At 40.7% G+C, this 16,488-nt stretch overlaps 1 protein-coding gene across 9 annotated transcripts in view; it reads right to left on the bottom strand.

Moving 5' to 3' along the window:
- The window catches only part of KCNMA1 (potassium calcium-activated channel subfamily M alpha 1), a 940,359-nt gene that overhangs the window by 637,889 nt on the left and 285,982 nt on the right, over positions 1-16,488 (bottom strand). For all 9 annotated transcript variants that reach the window (XM_053692132.1, XM_053692131.1, XM_053692126.1 and 6 more), the window contains exon 2: positions 7,452-7,622. In XM_053692132.1, the coding sequence (XP_053548107.1) occupies positions 7,452-7,622 (171 nt within the window). The remainder of the gene's footprint in view (positions 1-7,451; positions 7,623-16,488) is intronic.

The following is a 16,488-nucleotide window of genomic DNA, read 5'->3' as shown; positions in this document are numbered from 1 at the left end:
AAGCGATAAGGGGTTTGCACTCGTCGGGCTTATTGCTCGTGTTATGAGCTGAAAGTGAAGACGATCGCTTGAGCACAATTTACACTAGGATGAATACCGCAACTTCAGAGCTCTGGTTAACTGTTTTGGAAAGCATAAAAGTGTCACAAAACACATTACAAAGTATAGTTTTACTGAAAATTATTATTATTATTATTATCGGTTATTTGTAGAGCACCAACAGATTCCGCAGCGCTATAAACAAATGCGGAGTACAACAAAACAATTCTAGGGATCAAATGGGTAGAGGGCCCTGCCAAGAGTTGCACTGTTGTAGTCAGCTCTTAAGAAGGTGATCTACAAACAGCTGGACTCTTAGGCTTACATGCTAAGGGGGTTCAGGGGATAGCAATGGAGGAGAGGAACTGGTATTAGGAAAGGTTAGCGTAGGTTGTATGCATCCCTGAACAGTATAGTATTTAGGGAGCACTTGAAGCTTTTAAAACTAGAAGAGAGTCTTGTGGAGCGAGGCAGAGAGTTCCACAAGAAGGGAGCCAGTCTGGAGAAGTCCTGTAAATGGGAGTGTGATGAGGTGACAAGAGAGGAGGAGAGTAGGAGGTCGTGAGCAGAGCGAAGGGGACGGAGGGAGAGTATCTGGAGACAAGGTCTGAGATATAGGGGGGAGCAGTGCAGTTGAGGGCTTTGTATGTCAGAATGAGAATTTTGTGTTTGATCCTAGAGGCAAGAGAAAGCCAGTGAAGGGATTGGCAGAAAGGTGCAGCAGATGAAGAGCGACATGTAAGGAAGATGAGTCTGGCAGGGGCATTCATTATGGATTGTAAAGGAGTTAGGCGGCAGGTGGGGAGACCAGAGAGGACAGAGTTGCAGTAATCGAGGCGGGAAAGAATGAGAGAGTGGATTAAAATCTTAGTTGTGTCTTTTGTAAGGAAGTGTCTAATTTTAGAGATGTTTTTAAGGTGGAAGCGGCAGGCTTTAGCCAATGACTGAAAGTGAGGAGTGAAAGAAAGATCTGAGTCAAATGTGACCCCGAGACATCGGGCATGCGGGGTAGGGGTAATGATGGAGTTGTCAACAGTTATAGAGAGATTGGGGGTGGAGAGTTTAGAAGAAGGGGGTGTCACGGATACCAGGCGGCTAAGGCTATCCCCCACCCCCCTACAACCTAACCCCTGTTGTTTCTCAGTGGTTTTGGGCTCCTCAGAGCAACCACCATCTCTGGAAGCTGTTTGTTTGCTTTGTTTTGGCTTGTTTTTGTGTTCAGAGAAGAGTTGGTTTATGACCAGGAAAACCCTCCTAGGCTGGCCGGGCTCCTGGAACTCCCGGTCGGCCGCCTCACAACGGACACCTGCTCAACCCCTCTCAGGCTGGCCAGGTTCCTGGAACTCCCGGTCGGCCACAGGACAGCAGAACACCCGCTAACTTTAACCCAGGTCGCTCCAGCAACCATGTGCCCCAGAGCTCCGCTCTTTTTGGGATTAGTAGCCCCTGGGGAGTACAAGGGGTGGTGGAATTGCCGGAGGGGAGCTCCTTTGGGAACCGGGGGTTTTTGACACCCTAACCCCATAACTTCAACGGACTGTAACTCTGGTCCCCAGTAACGAATAATGCTGATTTGGACTGTGAAATCTGGGGACCGAGAGCTTTAAAATGACACCCTGAAAGTGCCGCCGCTCCACCGAGATCACCCCGAAACCGCCACCCATATGTATTGGAATTATGTGGGACTGTGGCTCCTATGGAGGTGCCGGGCTGTCTGGAGGGGCGGGAATGGCGGGAAAATAGTGGGATTGTCCAGGGTCTTATCAAGCTGTCTGTATAAAAGGAGTGCATGTTTTCAATAAAATCAGTTCTTGTGTAACCTGAATGCTAGTCTGTCTAGTTATTTGGGTTGGCTCCAGCTAAAATCACTTTCCTGGGCTAGATAGCAGCCTGTTCCAGGCAGAGAAAAGATCATCAGGCAGAGCTACCCAGTCCGGGTAGCGGGAGTCTGCCACAGGGTGGGACCCTGGGTGCTGATGCTGTCGGGCATCAGGGGTGGCTACAGGCTGTGGTCACTTGCCAGCTACATAGCTGCAGTCGGCAGGGAGGAAGCAGGACCCCTTTTGTCGGAGCTACCCAGTCGGGGTAGCTGGGGTATCCGTCACATTGGCTGGCAGCGGTGGGATCTGCTTCTTTCACACAGTTTCTGCTGACAGAGGAGATGTACCACAGTACCCGGTAAATATGGAGGCAGAGTTCTTAGGGAGAGTACAAAAGATGCTGACCAGAACAAATTATCCTTGTTCGGAACAGGACGTTCTGGCATGGAGAAACCTTGCCCCCCGAGACCTCTGGTGGGAGGCTCTTCAACAGGAGCAGGAAAATGGAAAGGTCCTCCTCACGAATGACACGAGATTCCAGGTTCGGTGGACCGTGAGACTGCCTTTCCTGGGAAAACAGCCAAAGAAGGATTGGCAGGGTAGCTGGGGTATCTGTCACAGGGGGAAAATAATTAGCTCAGTTTTGGAGAGATTTAGCTTGAAGTAGTGAGAGGACATCCAGTTAGAGATGTGAGAAAGACAGTTAGTGACACGGGATAGCAAGGAAGGAGATAGGTCTGGTGCAGAGAAGTAGATTTGGGTGTCATCGGCATACAAATGATATTGTAAACGGTGGGACTTTATTAGGGAACCTAGTGATGACGTGTAGATTGAGAAGAAAAGGGGACTGAGGACAGAGCCTTGCAGTACTCCGACAGAAAGTGGTGACGGTGCAGAGGAGGCCCCAGAGAAGGCTACACTAAAGTTACAGTTTGACCGGTAGGAAGAGAGCCACGAGAGGGCTGTGTCACAGATGCCGAAGGATTGGAGGGTTTGGAGCAAAAGAGGGTGGTCAACTGTGTCAAAGGCTGCGGACAGATCAAGGAGGATAAGCAGAGAGAAGTGGCCTTTTGATTTTGCTGTAAGTAGGTCGTTGGTAACCTTAACAATTGCTGTCTCTGTGGAGTGATGGGGACGAAATCCAGATTGCAATGGGTCAAGGAGGGAGTTTGTTGTAAGGAAATGGGATAGGTGTGCATAAGCTAGTTTTTCGAGAAGCTTTGATGCAAGAGGGAGTAGGGAAATAGGGCGGTAGTTGGATGGGGAGGTAGGATCAAGGGAAGGTTTTTTGAGGATAGGTGTGACCAGTGCATGTTTCAGCGATGAGGGAAATATACCAGTGCTGAGGGAGAGGTTTGAAGAGTGTGAGTATAGGGGTAAGGGTGGCAGAGAGGGAGGGGAGTAGCTGTGAGGGGATAGGGTCAAGGGGACAGGTAGTGAGGTGAGAGCGCAGTATAAGTGCCGAAACTTCTTCCTCAGTAACAGGGGAAAATGAGCTAAGTTTAAGGTTATGTGGGTTGTGGTTGATTGAGAGCATTTGAGGGGGTGAGAGAATGGAATTATGTTGAGAGCTGTTTTCATTTCTGATGGAGTAGATTTTGTTATTGAAGTGGTTGGCAAAGTCTTGAGCTGACAGAGAAGTTGTATTAGGAGGTGGGGGAGGGCGGAGAAGAGTATTGAAAGTGGAGAACAAACATTTTGGGTTTGAAGAAAGATTAGAGATAAGAGTGAAGAAGTAGTGTTGCTTATGGAAATTAAGGGCAGAGTAGTAGGAGTTCAAGATAAATTTGTAATGTTGAAAATCAGCTGAACTCCTAGATTTTCTCCGGTGCCGCTCAGCAGTACAGGATCATCTGCGTAGGTATCGTGTTAGAGGAGTATGCCAGGGCTTAGGATGAGTGTTTGATTTCCGAGCTATGGTAAGCGGGGCGAGATTGTCAAGGACGGATGTAAGGGTGGAATTATAGTGGCAGATAGAGTGGTCAGGGCAGGAAAAGGAGGAGAAGGATGAGAGGAGAGGTTTGAGGGAATTAGAAAGCTGTTGTTGATCTAATGAAATAATGCTTCTGTGAAGTTTGGTGTGAGGAGCAGAAGGAGGGAGAGTTGTAAGGAGGGATGATATGTTGCAAGTAAGGAGATGGTGGTCAGAAAAAGGAAAGGGGGAGTTTGTGAAGTTTGAGAGAGTGCATCGATAGCTAAAGATCAGGTCAAGGGAGTGACCATCATTGTGAGTGGAAGAATCAGTCCATTGTGACAAACCGAAAGAGGAAGTGAGTTGCAGAAGTTGTTTTGCAGAGGAGGCAGTGGGATTGTCAAAAGGGATGTTAAAGTCACCAAGAATGAGGGAAGGGGTGTCTGAGGAAAGGAAATAAGGTAGCCAGGCAGCCAAGTGATCTAGAAATTGAGTTGAGGAGCCAGGAGGACGGTATATGACTGCAACACGTATAGAAAGAGGAGAGAATAAGCGAATCATGTGGGTTTCGAATGAGGAAAATGTGAGGGAAGAGATGGGATGTATTGGTTGAAAGGTGCGACGAGAGGAAAGTAAAATACCTACACCACCTCCTTGTCTATTACCAGACCTAGGAGTGTGGCTAAAGTGGAGACCCCCATGTGACAGAGCAGCAGTGGATGCTGTGTCTAGGGGAGAGAGCCAGGTTTCTGTTAGGGCCAGAAGGTTGAGGGAGTGGGAGATAAGGAGGTCATGTATAGAAGTGAGTTTGTTGCAAACAGAGCGAGAGTTCTAGAGAGCACAAGTGAAAGGGGTAGTGGCTTTTGATGCAAGAGGAATGTGAGTAAGTTTGTCAGAGTTTTATTTATTATAATATATATATAGTATGTCTATATATGTGTACATATGTATTTACAGACATATAAACACATAAATACATATGTATACAATCATATATAGAAGTGCATTGGAGCCCTTTGCTATTAAGTAGATAAAAACGTGTAAACACATATTTGTGCAATATTCATATTTAATAAAGCGTTTAACTAATTCATGCATGATTCTAAATATATTAAAAATCCTAAAATCTCCAATTGTGGATATACACGTAGAAAAAAGGGGGATTTTTTTGTACACACTAAATTGGAAAAAGATGTAGATGAGTGTCATTCAGTGCTTCTTAACACTGGTATTTTCCACACTATGCACAGTTCCTTAGTGTCTCAATAAGTGTGTTTATTAAACACACTCATTGGGACATCTACATCTTTTTTCAAATTAGTGTGTACAAAAAAATCCCCCTTTTTTCTACGTGTATATCCACAATTGGAGATTTTAGGATTTTTAATATATTTAGAATCATGCATGAATTAATTTGATTTTAATCAGGAATTCTATTTTTATTGTTATAATAAAATATTACATATTTTTAAGCATTGGCTGTCTGAGATCTAATTCATTTATCCACTCGTATAAACACCCTGCAGGTTGGCACATTAACACACATATAGTTTGGGGTATTGCAGAAATTCCTTATTGGCATCAGTGTATAGATATAACTTTATTGCTATTATTATTTTAATATTTTTGCATATCTATATATATATATTTGGGACCACTAGCTTGTATATATTTAAATTTTAAGCCTAAAATAGTATTATTTGTAGGTGCTTCACTATATTCACCCCCTCTTTTTCTAATTAACCAAAACCCGCATAGCCATATATTTAGCTCTTTCGCCCGTTACTGAGGAAGAAGTTTCTGCACTTATACTGCGCTCTCACCTCACTACCTGTCCCCTTGACCCCATCCCCTGACAGCTAATCCCCTCCCTCTCTTCTACCCTTATCCCTATATTCACACACATTTTCAACCTCTCCCTCAGCACCGGTATATTTCCCTCATCTCTAAAACATGCAATGGTCACACATATCCTCAAAAAACCTTCTATAGATCCAACCTCCCCATCCAACTAATGCCCTATTTCCCTACTCCCTCTTGCCTCAAAGTTTCTTGAAAAGCTAGTATATGAACGTCTATCCCATTTCCTTACACTAAACTCCCTCCTTGACCCACTGCAATCTGGATTTCGCCCCCACCAATCCACAGAGACAGCAATCGTTCCAATCCTTCTGCATTTGTGACACAGCCCTCTCGTTGTTTTCTTCCTACCTGTCTAACCGTACTTTTAGTGTAGCCTTCTCTGGGGCTTCCTCTGCCCCGTTACCACTTTCTGTTTTGGTACAGCAAGGCTCTGTCCTCTGTCCCCTTCTCATCTCAATCTACATGTCATCATTAGGTTCCCTAATAAAGTCCCATGGGTTTCAATATCATTTGTATGCCGACGACACTCAAATCTACATCTCTGCTCCAGACCTATCTCCTTCCTTGTTAACCCGTGTCACTAACTGTCTGTCTCACATCTCTTCCAAGATGTCCTTTTACTACCTTAAGCTAAATCTCTCTAAAACTGAGCTCCTTATTTTTCCCCCTTCTTCTAATATCTCCATCCCCCATCTCTCTATAACTGTCGACAGCTCCATCATTACCCCTACCCTGCATGCCCGATGTCTTGGGGTCACACTTGACTCAGGTCTTTTTTTCACTCCTCACATTCAGGCCTTGGCTAAATCCTGCCACTTCCACCCTAAAAACATTTCTAAAATTAGACATTTCCTTACACAAGACACAACTAAGATTTTAATCCACTCTCTCCTCCTTTCCCGCCTTGACTATTGCAACTCCGTCCTCTCTGGTCTCCCTAGCTGCCGTCTAGCTCCTTTATAATCCATAATGAATGCCTCTGCCAGGTTCATCTTCGTTACACGTCGCTCTTCATCTGCTGCACCTCTCTGCCAATCCCTTCACTGGCTTCCTCTTGCTTCCAGGATTAAACACAAAATTCTGACTCTGACATACAAAGCCCTCAACTGCACTGCTCCACCCTATATCTCAGACGTAGTCTCCAGATACTCTCCCTCCCATCCCTTTCACTCCGCTCATGACCTCCTACTCTCCTGCTCTCTTGTTATCTCATCACATTCCTGTTTACAGGACTTGTCCAGACTGGCTCCCATCTTGTGGAACCCTCTGCCTCGCTCCACAAGACTCTCCCCTAGTTTTGAAAGCTTCAAGCACTCCCTAAGGACTCTTCTGTTCAGGGATACGTACAACCTACTCTAACCTTTCTTTATACCAGTTCCTCTCCTCCATTGCTATCTGTCATGAACCTTCTTAGAATGTAAGCCTAAGAGCCCAACTGCTTGCAGATAACCTTCATAAAAGCTGACTGCAACAGTGCGACTCTAGGTAGGGCCCTCTACCCATTTGATCCCAATAATTGCTACCTTGTATACCACCTATGTTTATAGGGCTGCGGAATCTGTTGGCGCTCTACAAATAACCGATAATAATAATAATAATAATTATAATGCCAGTATCCATGACAGTGGAACCCATTCTATTAATCAAGAAAATATAATGGAGCTGATCTTGCAGTTGGCACAAGCAGCAGGTCCAATTAATAATTCAGTGAGATATTACGTTTCACAAAAGAGTTTTATTTAATATAAGCCAATGACAGGTTTCTAAAAAAGTTTTGTGTGCACAAAATAGTTTTAAAGAATGAGAAAGAAACCTACCAGCACTCTTCCTGTTAACGTCTGGGCGGAAATCATTACACCAGCCCAGTCTTTTACAGATGTCATCCATCCCACCTCGGCGGCTGCCACCACAGCTTCATCCTTGTCATCAGCTGGTTTGTATTCCCCATCAGCCTGGATGATGGGGGCAGTTGTGACTTTCTGTGCTTCCTAGAAAAGAAATGATTAATTAGTAACATCAAAACCTAAAAATTAGGGAACAGCAATAACTATCACCAAAGTGGAAATAAAATTAAAATTTGCACAACCGTTTGCTCTTTTTGAGATTGTGCACATATTTTTATCACTCAAAAGATAAGCCTCAATAACTATGTACCTTGAGTCTGCCCTCTGGAGCACATTCCAATAATTTGTTTTTGGAAACTGAAAAAAATGTTTGGCAGGGTAATATCCAGATGGCCCGTGGTTGAGTTTTGTTTAACCCTGGATGGTCAATGGATTGGATGAGTGGTACATGAGCAGGGCTCATATTGATCGTCAATACTTGCTGGAACAGAAATCCCTGTTCCAGGCAAACTTTTAAAAAGTAGACATGCAGGGAAGCAGAGAGGACTACAAGACAATTTTGGAGTTTCCCCCAGAATAAGGGATTCTAGAGACCTCTGCTCTAGAACAGTGTGCATAAGCATGGTAGCCAATCAGCTTTCAGATGGTCTTAGGAGAACGTATGACACCTGTACTCTTTAAACTGCAACACACTGCCATCTGCAGGCACAGTCGGAATGTAGGAGCAAACTAGAAATTATAATATAATTAAGGCTTCATTTTGGAGTAAATAAAGTTATACAAAGACATTCTACTCTTTTTAACTAATATTTTTTTGTCCAGATTGTCCTTTTAAAATACCAGAAAGAAGCCTGCAAATCTTAGTATTGATAAGGATGAGCAGGTTGTCGAGAGGTTAATGAATTTATTTCAGAACATAAGACAATTGGAAGTTGTAAGTCATCTTATAAATAAAACACTGGATTAACGAGCCTTTCCAAAACCAAATATATAAATGTGTGTGTGGGAAGGGGGTTAGGATCTTCTGGCTTGTTTAAAAAATATATATAATTAAAGAAGTGTAACCCAATGCTTTTACCATTTGGAATCATGGCTCAAAAACTGACATACAGCAGCAATTATGTCACATGACCTAACAGTTTTCTACATTCATAACAAATCAGTATGACATCTGGTACCTAAATTATTTTAAAAAATGAAAAACATATGAAAGACATAAATATTAGCCCTTACAGTAAATGTGATAGCAGTTTTCCTTTCCATAGCAACAGCATACGGCAAAATGGGAAAGAAAAAGAGGGCGACTCCTAGTGCAAATCAGTAGGTAATAAAATACCCACTAGCTGCTCCCAACAGGTGGATACTCACAAAGTGTAAAGCACACTGTAGTGCAATAGAAGCATGCTGGGTATATTAAAGTGGCCCAGCGCACATCAAGACCAAGGTTGTTCTCTGTTTCAGGATCTTCAAGGCAATAAATGATGAACAGGAGACTCCAGTATAAAAATATTTTTTACTTTATAAAATAAGTATTAAAAACAGTATACAAATAAAAATGAGCAAATAGCATCATTAAAACACGCTACGCGTTTCTCAGAGCTAACCATGCTGTTTCCTCAGGCAAAAGCACCTACATGTTAAAAGGAATCAACAGCCAACTAGACATGAATGGCCTAACCCATCTTAGAACAATAACGGTAAGTGCTACCTTTCAAGATGATATCACGTTGCCAAAGGTACTGTACATAAAACACAATGAAAAAAATAATCAACCACTTTGCTGAGAAACAGGACCCCCGTGCTCACACTGCAAAGCATAAACACGACTGCTACACTAACCTATGTCACAGAATCATTTTTAATACAGATATCATGTGCCAAAAAAACAAATTAAAGGAGTGGCTGAAATTAATTTATAAACAATCTCTCTATGGAAATGATTTAACTTATAGATTTGTTATTTAACACCTTGCATACAACTTAAGTTATACTCCCTTAATTAGATCTAACAATTATCAAATTTCTGTATTCCCTCTATTATTTTTAGAACTATTCATTACCACACAATATAACTTAGGAAATTTATAATATTAAAAATATTACTTTCTGATGTTGTTTAAGCTGAGACAACTTTCACTTGATCTGGGTGGGGTCAGAAGCTATATATATATATATATATATATATATATATATATATATATATATATATATATATATATATATATATATATATATATATATATATATATATATATATATATGTATTGGATATAAAAAGTCTACACAACCCTGTTAAAATGTCAGGTTTCTGTGATGTAAAAAAATGAAACAAAGATAAATCATTTCAGAACTTGTGTGTGTGTGTATATATATATGTGTGTATATATATATATATATATATATATATATATATATATATATATATATATATATATATATAATTTTCTACTACAAAATATACTATCAAATAAATATATATACAATATTTGTTAACATTAAATATGCAAGAGCCAAAAAATAGTTCTATTTATTTTCCTTTTTTTTTTTTTTTTTTTTTTTGGAGGTTGTTTGGTTTTATTTCCTTTCTCAAGTGTGTAGAAACCACTAGCTTTAACCACACCTATCTTCCATCAAAGCTATTGAGCCAATATTGCCTTAAAGGGACATAAATGTGCTAAAATAAAATGCTGTTAGTGCATTGTATTATATATTACACTATTATTTATACATAACTGTGTGTTTAACCCATACAAATTGGGTTAAACGCACAGTTAAACTTAGCTATAGTTCCTCTGAGCACAATAAAAATGCTACAGCTACACGGAGACACACAAAATCTCTTTTTTTTTTTTTTTTTTTTAAGGATCTAAAAAAACTGCTCAGCCAGTCCAATTCAGTTTTGTAGTAATTTCCAATTCAAACAGCTAACATATAATAATAAATGTTCTTTAGCTAATAGGATGTTGTATAAGTTATCAAAGTCCTAAGTTTATTAAATATCACTTCTGAAGAGATTGCTGCTGGAAAACTTTATTCTGTGAGGTAAAAACTTTCATACAAACACAAACATGCATAATGATTTTTAGAACTTGTCAAGAAACAGATATAGGCTCCATTTATCAAGATGCGCATTCATCTTTGGAGGCCCTTCGCTGCAGGCTCAATAGTTAAGAAGCAGCGGTCATCAGACGACTGTTTCTGGACCTGTATGCCAGCTTTTACCTGGCCGATAAAAATCACCCCAGGGAACACGTGATTGACAGCCCCTACTTGCATGCTATTGGGCTAGAGTGAGCAGGGGGTGGCATAGTACAAGCAAGTGCTTGTGCACTGTTAAACGCGGCAAACGTTTTGCTGCCTGCTTTCTGCGATACCAGGAGGACAGATTTGCGTAAACGAACCCTGTCCGTCCGGGCTTTGTTAAATGGGGCTCATACTTGTTAAAACACAAACTGTTAAATATCACTGTTACAGTAAATCTTCATGGCTGCTCAAGTTACCTCAGTTCCCCCTCACATGTGATCACTGCTTCAATCCTATCTCTAAAATGGAGGTTAAACACTTTGACTTCTAAAAATGAATACTACCGGCCATGAACAGCATTACAGCTTACAAAGGAGTATTTTAGCAAGCACACAGATCTTTTGCAATGTGATTATGTGCTACTCATTTGTTATTTATTTTACTTTGTGTGACTTTAAATAGAGCTCTATCTTTGGCCAAGAAAAGTGAGAACTAGCATATTCCAAAAGATTTGTTAGCACATATAAGATTATCTAGAAATCAGCCATTTAATATGATAGGAAAGTTGTTACATGGCTGAGTGCCTTCACTTTATTAAAAATCCAATACATATTACCAAATGAGCCTCAGGGTCCACAATGAATGAGATTCCTTACAGCCCAGTCACTTTGTTTCATTACATTTTTCATTTTCACATGAAGGTTAGAAAATCTCAGTGAATAAGGTTAATTTTCCCATCTCATCACTGTGCAGTACTGATAGGTTCAGGAAGGACATTTCCCTGCTGGCAAAAGGCTTTGCTGTGGAACCTCTCTAATCCCCTTATCAATATTTCCTAATATTCTCTACACTGGTAAACACATTGGGTAATATTTAACATAGTGCGAGCGGACATGATACAATGTAGCATATGCTGTCGGCATTTATCATTGCACCAGCAGTTCTTGTGAATGGCTGGTGCAATACCGCCCCCTGCAGATTTGCAGCCATAGCAGGGTGTGTCAATCAAACCGATTGTATTCAATTGGGTTGATTTCTGTCCGCGGCCTCAGAGCAGGCAGACAAGTTATGGAGCAGCAGTCTTTAGACCGCTGCTTCATAACTTCTGTTTCCGGCGAGCCAAGGAGCATCAATCTCCATACGGAGCTTGATAAATCGGCCCCATTGCCTGAAATCATCAGCAGGACTCTATGTCCAAACTCTTCAATTCTATGGCTTGTATTTATCAAGTCGTCAACCGCAAATACGCTGGAATTCCGCAGCGTATTTGTGGCGAGCCTGATTCGCCTTAGTTATCAAACCCTACAAACCGGCAAAAGTAGAATTTGGTGACGTAACATAAGATCCGCCGGACTCAGTCCGACACAGATCGATGCTTACGTCACTACAGATGTTCCGAACGCAAGTTCGGCACTATCTGACTACTTTTGCTAGTTATCAAAAATCTACCAGGTACGCTTGGCACTATTCCGGCCCAGTGTACCTGGTTTTCAATCCGCCGCCTCCATGCCATAGGAATCAATGGGAGTCGGAAAGCAGCGAAATCTTCTGTTCGCTGCTGCCCAATATCCCATTGATTCCTATGGGAATGTTTACACCTAACACCCTAACATGTACCCCGAGTCTAAACACCCCTAATCTGCCCCCTACACCGCCGCCACCTAAATAAAAGTTATTAACCCCTATCCCGCCGCTCCCGGACCCCGTCGCAACTAAATTAACTTATTAACCCCTAAACCGCTGCTCCCGGACCCCGCCGCAACTAAATAAACTTATTAACCCCTAAACCGCCGCTCCCGGAGCCCACCGCCACCTACATTATACTTATTAACCCCTAATCTTCCACCCCCTACACCGCCGCCACCTAAACCTAAGTCTAACCCTAACCCTAACACCCCCTAACTTAAATATAATTTAAATAAATCAAAATAAATATTCCTATCATTAAATAAATTATTCCTATTTAAAACTAAATACTTACCTATAAAATAAACCCTAAGATAGCTACAATATAACTAATAGTTACATTGTAGCTATCTTAGGGTTTATATTTATTTTACAGGCAACTTTGTATTTATTTTAACTAGGTACAATAGTTATTAAATAGTTATTAACTATTTAATAACTTCCTAGTTAAAATAAATACAAATATACCTGTAAAATAAAACCTAACCTAAGTTACAATTACACCTAACACTACACTATAATTAAATAAATTAACTAAACTAAATACAATTAAATACAAATAAAAAAAATTATCTAAAGTACAAAAAAAAAACCACTAAATTACAGAAAATAATAAAAAAATTACAAGATTTTTAAACTAATAACACCTAATCTAATCCCCCTAACAAAATAAAAAAGCCCCCCCAAAATAAAAAAAGCCCTACCCTACACTAAATTACAAATAGCCCTTAAAAGGACCTTTTATGGGGCATTGCGCTAAAGTAATCAGCTCTTTTACCTGTAAAAAAAAATTACAACCCCCCCAACATTAAAACCCACCACCCACACAACCAACCCTACTCTAAAACGCACCCAATACCCCCTTAAAAAAACCTAACACTAACCCCTTGAAGATCACCCTACCTTGAGAAGTCTTTACCCAACCGGGCCAAAGTCCTCCACGAAGCCGGCAGAAGTGGTCCTCCAGACGGGCAGAAGTAGTCCTCCAGACGGCAGAAGTCTTAATCCAGGCGGCATCTTCTATCTTCATCCATCCGGCGCGGAGCGGCTCCATCTTCAAGACATCCGACGCGGAGCATCCTCTTCTGACGACGACGACTGAAGAATGAAGGTTCCTTTAAGTGACGTCATCCAAGATGGCGTCCCTTCAATTCCGATTGGCTGATAGAATTCTATCAGCCAATCGGAATTAAGGTAGGAAAAATCCTATTGGCTGATGCAATCAGCCAATAGGATTGAAGTTCAATCCTATTGGCTGATCCAATCAGCCAATAGAATTCAAGCTCAATCCTATTTGCTGATTGGATCAGCCAATAGGATTGAACTTCAATCCTATTGGCTGATTGCATCAGCCAATAGGATTTTTCCTACCTTAATTCCGATTGGCTGATAGAATTCTATCAGCCAATCGCAATTGAAGGGACGCCATCTTGGATGACATCACTTAAAGGAACCTTCATTCTTCATTCGCCGTCGTCAGAAGAGGATGCTCCGCGTCGAATCTCTTGAAGATGGAGCCGAACCGCACCGGATGGATGAAGATAGAAGATGCCGCCTGGATGAAGACTTCTGCAGTCTGGAGGACCACTTCTGCCGTCTGGAGGACCACTTCTGCCGGCTCCGTGGAGGACTTCGGCCCTGTTGGGTGAAGACTTCTCAAGGTAGAGTGATCTTCAAGGGGTTAGTGTTAGGTTTTTTAAGGGGGGGGGGGGGTTGGGTGGGTTTTAGAGTAGGGTTGGTTGTGTGGGTGGTGGGTTTTAATGTTGGAGGGGTTGTAAAAAAAAATTTACACGTAAAAGAGCTGATTACTTTGGGGCAATGCCCCGCAAAAGGCCCTTTTAAGGGCCATTTGTAATTTAGTGTAAGTTAGGGCTTTTTTTATTTTGGGGGGGCTTTTTTATTTTGTTAGGGGGATTAGATTAGGTGTAATTAGTTTAAAAATCTTGTAATTATTTTATTATTTTCTGTAATTTAGTGTTTGGTTTTTTTTGTACTTTAGATAATTTGTTTTAATTGTATTTAATTTAGTTAATTTATTTAATTATAGTGTAGTGTTAGGTGTTAGTGTAATTTAGGTTAGGTTTTATTTTACAGCTAAATGTGTATTTATTTTAGCTAGGTAGCTATTAAATAGTTAATAACTATTTAATAACTATTCTACCTAGTTAAAATAAATACAAACTTGTCTGTAAAATAAAAATAAACCCTAAGATAGCTACAATGTAACTATTAGTTATATTGTAGCTATCTTAGGGTTTATTTTACAGGTAAGTATTTAGTTTTAAATAGGAATAATTTATTAAATGATAGGAATATTTATTTAGATTTATTTAAATTATATTTAAGTTAGGGGGTGTTAGGGTTAGACTAGGTTTAGGGGTTAATAAATTTAATATAGTGAAGGCGACGTTGGGTGCGGCAGATTAGGGGTTAACAAATGTAGGTAGGTGGCGGTGGTGTAGGGGGGCAGATTAGGGGTTAATAAATAAAATGTAGGTGGTGGCGGTGGGCTCCGGGAGCGACTGTTTAGGGGTTAATAATTGTATTTAGTTGCGGCAGGGTCCGTGAGCGGCGGTTTAGGGGGTTAATAATTGTATTTAGTTGCGGTGGGGTCCGGGAGTGGCGGTTATGGGGTTAAACACTTTATTAGAGTTGCGGCGGGGTCCGTGAGCGGCAATTTAGGGGTTAATACATTTATTAGAGTTGCGGCGGGGTCCGGGAGTGGCGGTATAGGGGGTAAACAGTATAGTGTGGGTGTTTAGTGACAGGGTACCAAAAAAGCCGAAGAGCAGCGAGATCGATGACTGTTAGTTAACAACAATCCGCTGCTCATCGCCCCGTACTTGGTGCGCGGCTTCTTGACAGCTTTTTTGATAATTTTGGAGAACGTATTCAGGTCCGCGGCAGCGATTTTAGGCGATCTTAGGCGAGCGTATTGGTGCTGTTGAATGCAGGTAAGTTGACAGGTTGATAAATAGATGCCTATATCTTACTTGTCTTGGAACTCCTCATGAATAAGTAAGTTCTTCCAAGGCAGGTGTTTCTAAGAGGTGGATCCATCTCTAGCAGTATATCTCTAAGTGCTCAGCAGTAGAGCACAAGACTGTTGTGTGATTTCTATCCCAGCACAAACTCAATTTGTAAAGAAATGTACAAATGTGGATATTACAGCAAAATAGTAACTGTGATATTGTTTGTCCTATAATTTACTTCCTGCGTACAAACTGCACAACTGTCTGATACATCTGTCACTAAACAAACTAGATAGGCTACTTAGATGCACATAACCTCTACCTACGGGAATATGCATACCTGAATGGCTTTGTTTATAGGTGCAGTATCCCTACATTTTTCTCCCCTTTTATTTATTTCCAATGATCCATTTTACCTACTGGAGTGTAATACATTGTTTACAAATACCTCCCTTTACTTTATTTCAGCATTTGAAATTAGCATACGACCTACCTAGGTTTAACTTTCAACTAAGAATACCTAAGAGAACAAAGCAAAATTGATGATAAAAGTAAATTGGAAAGTTGTTTAAAATCACATGCCCTATCTGAATCATGAAAGACATGAAATATTTTTGACTAGACTGTCCCTTTAAGTATACCCTAACTAAGAAAATAAATACAAAGATATCCCCTATGCTGGCAGAGTCATTTTGTATTTCACTTCACTGTTGCTTAAATGAAATTAAATGGACATGAAAAACAAAAAAATGTCTTTCCTGATTCAGATAAAACATACAATTTTAAATATTTTATTTATATTATGAACTGTGCTTCATTCTCTTAGTATCATTTGCTGAAGGAACATATATGGAAGCTAGCTCAATATATCAAGTGAGCAGCTAGCTCCCAGTAGTGCATTACTGCACCTAAGTCTACGTAAAAAGCATTCTGTGATCCGTAAAGGGACGATACATTAAAAATTGCAACAATGTATAATACTGCTATAAACATTGTTTCAAACACTACTGCCATAAAGTGCAAAGCAAATCTGAAAACAGAAGCTAAATGGTCGTTTGTAGGAAAGGTTTCTTCATATTAATATTTTTATATATATATATATATATATA

This window comes from Bombina bombina, chromosome 9 (genome assembly GCF_027579735.1).
Source record: "Bombina bombina isolate aBomBom1 chromosome 9, aBomBom1.pri, whole genome shotgun sequence".
Lineage (NCBI taxonomy): Eukaryota > Metazoa > Chordata > Amphibia > Anura > Bombinatoridae > Bombina > Bombina bombina.
This window is presented reverse-complemented; position numbering and strand designations above follow the sequence as displayed.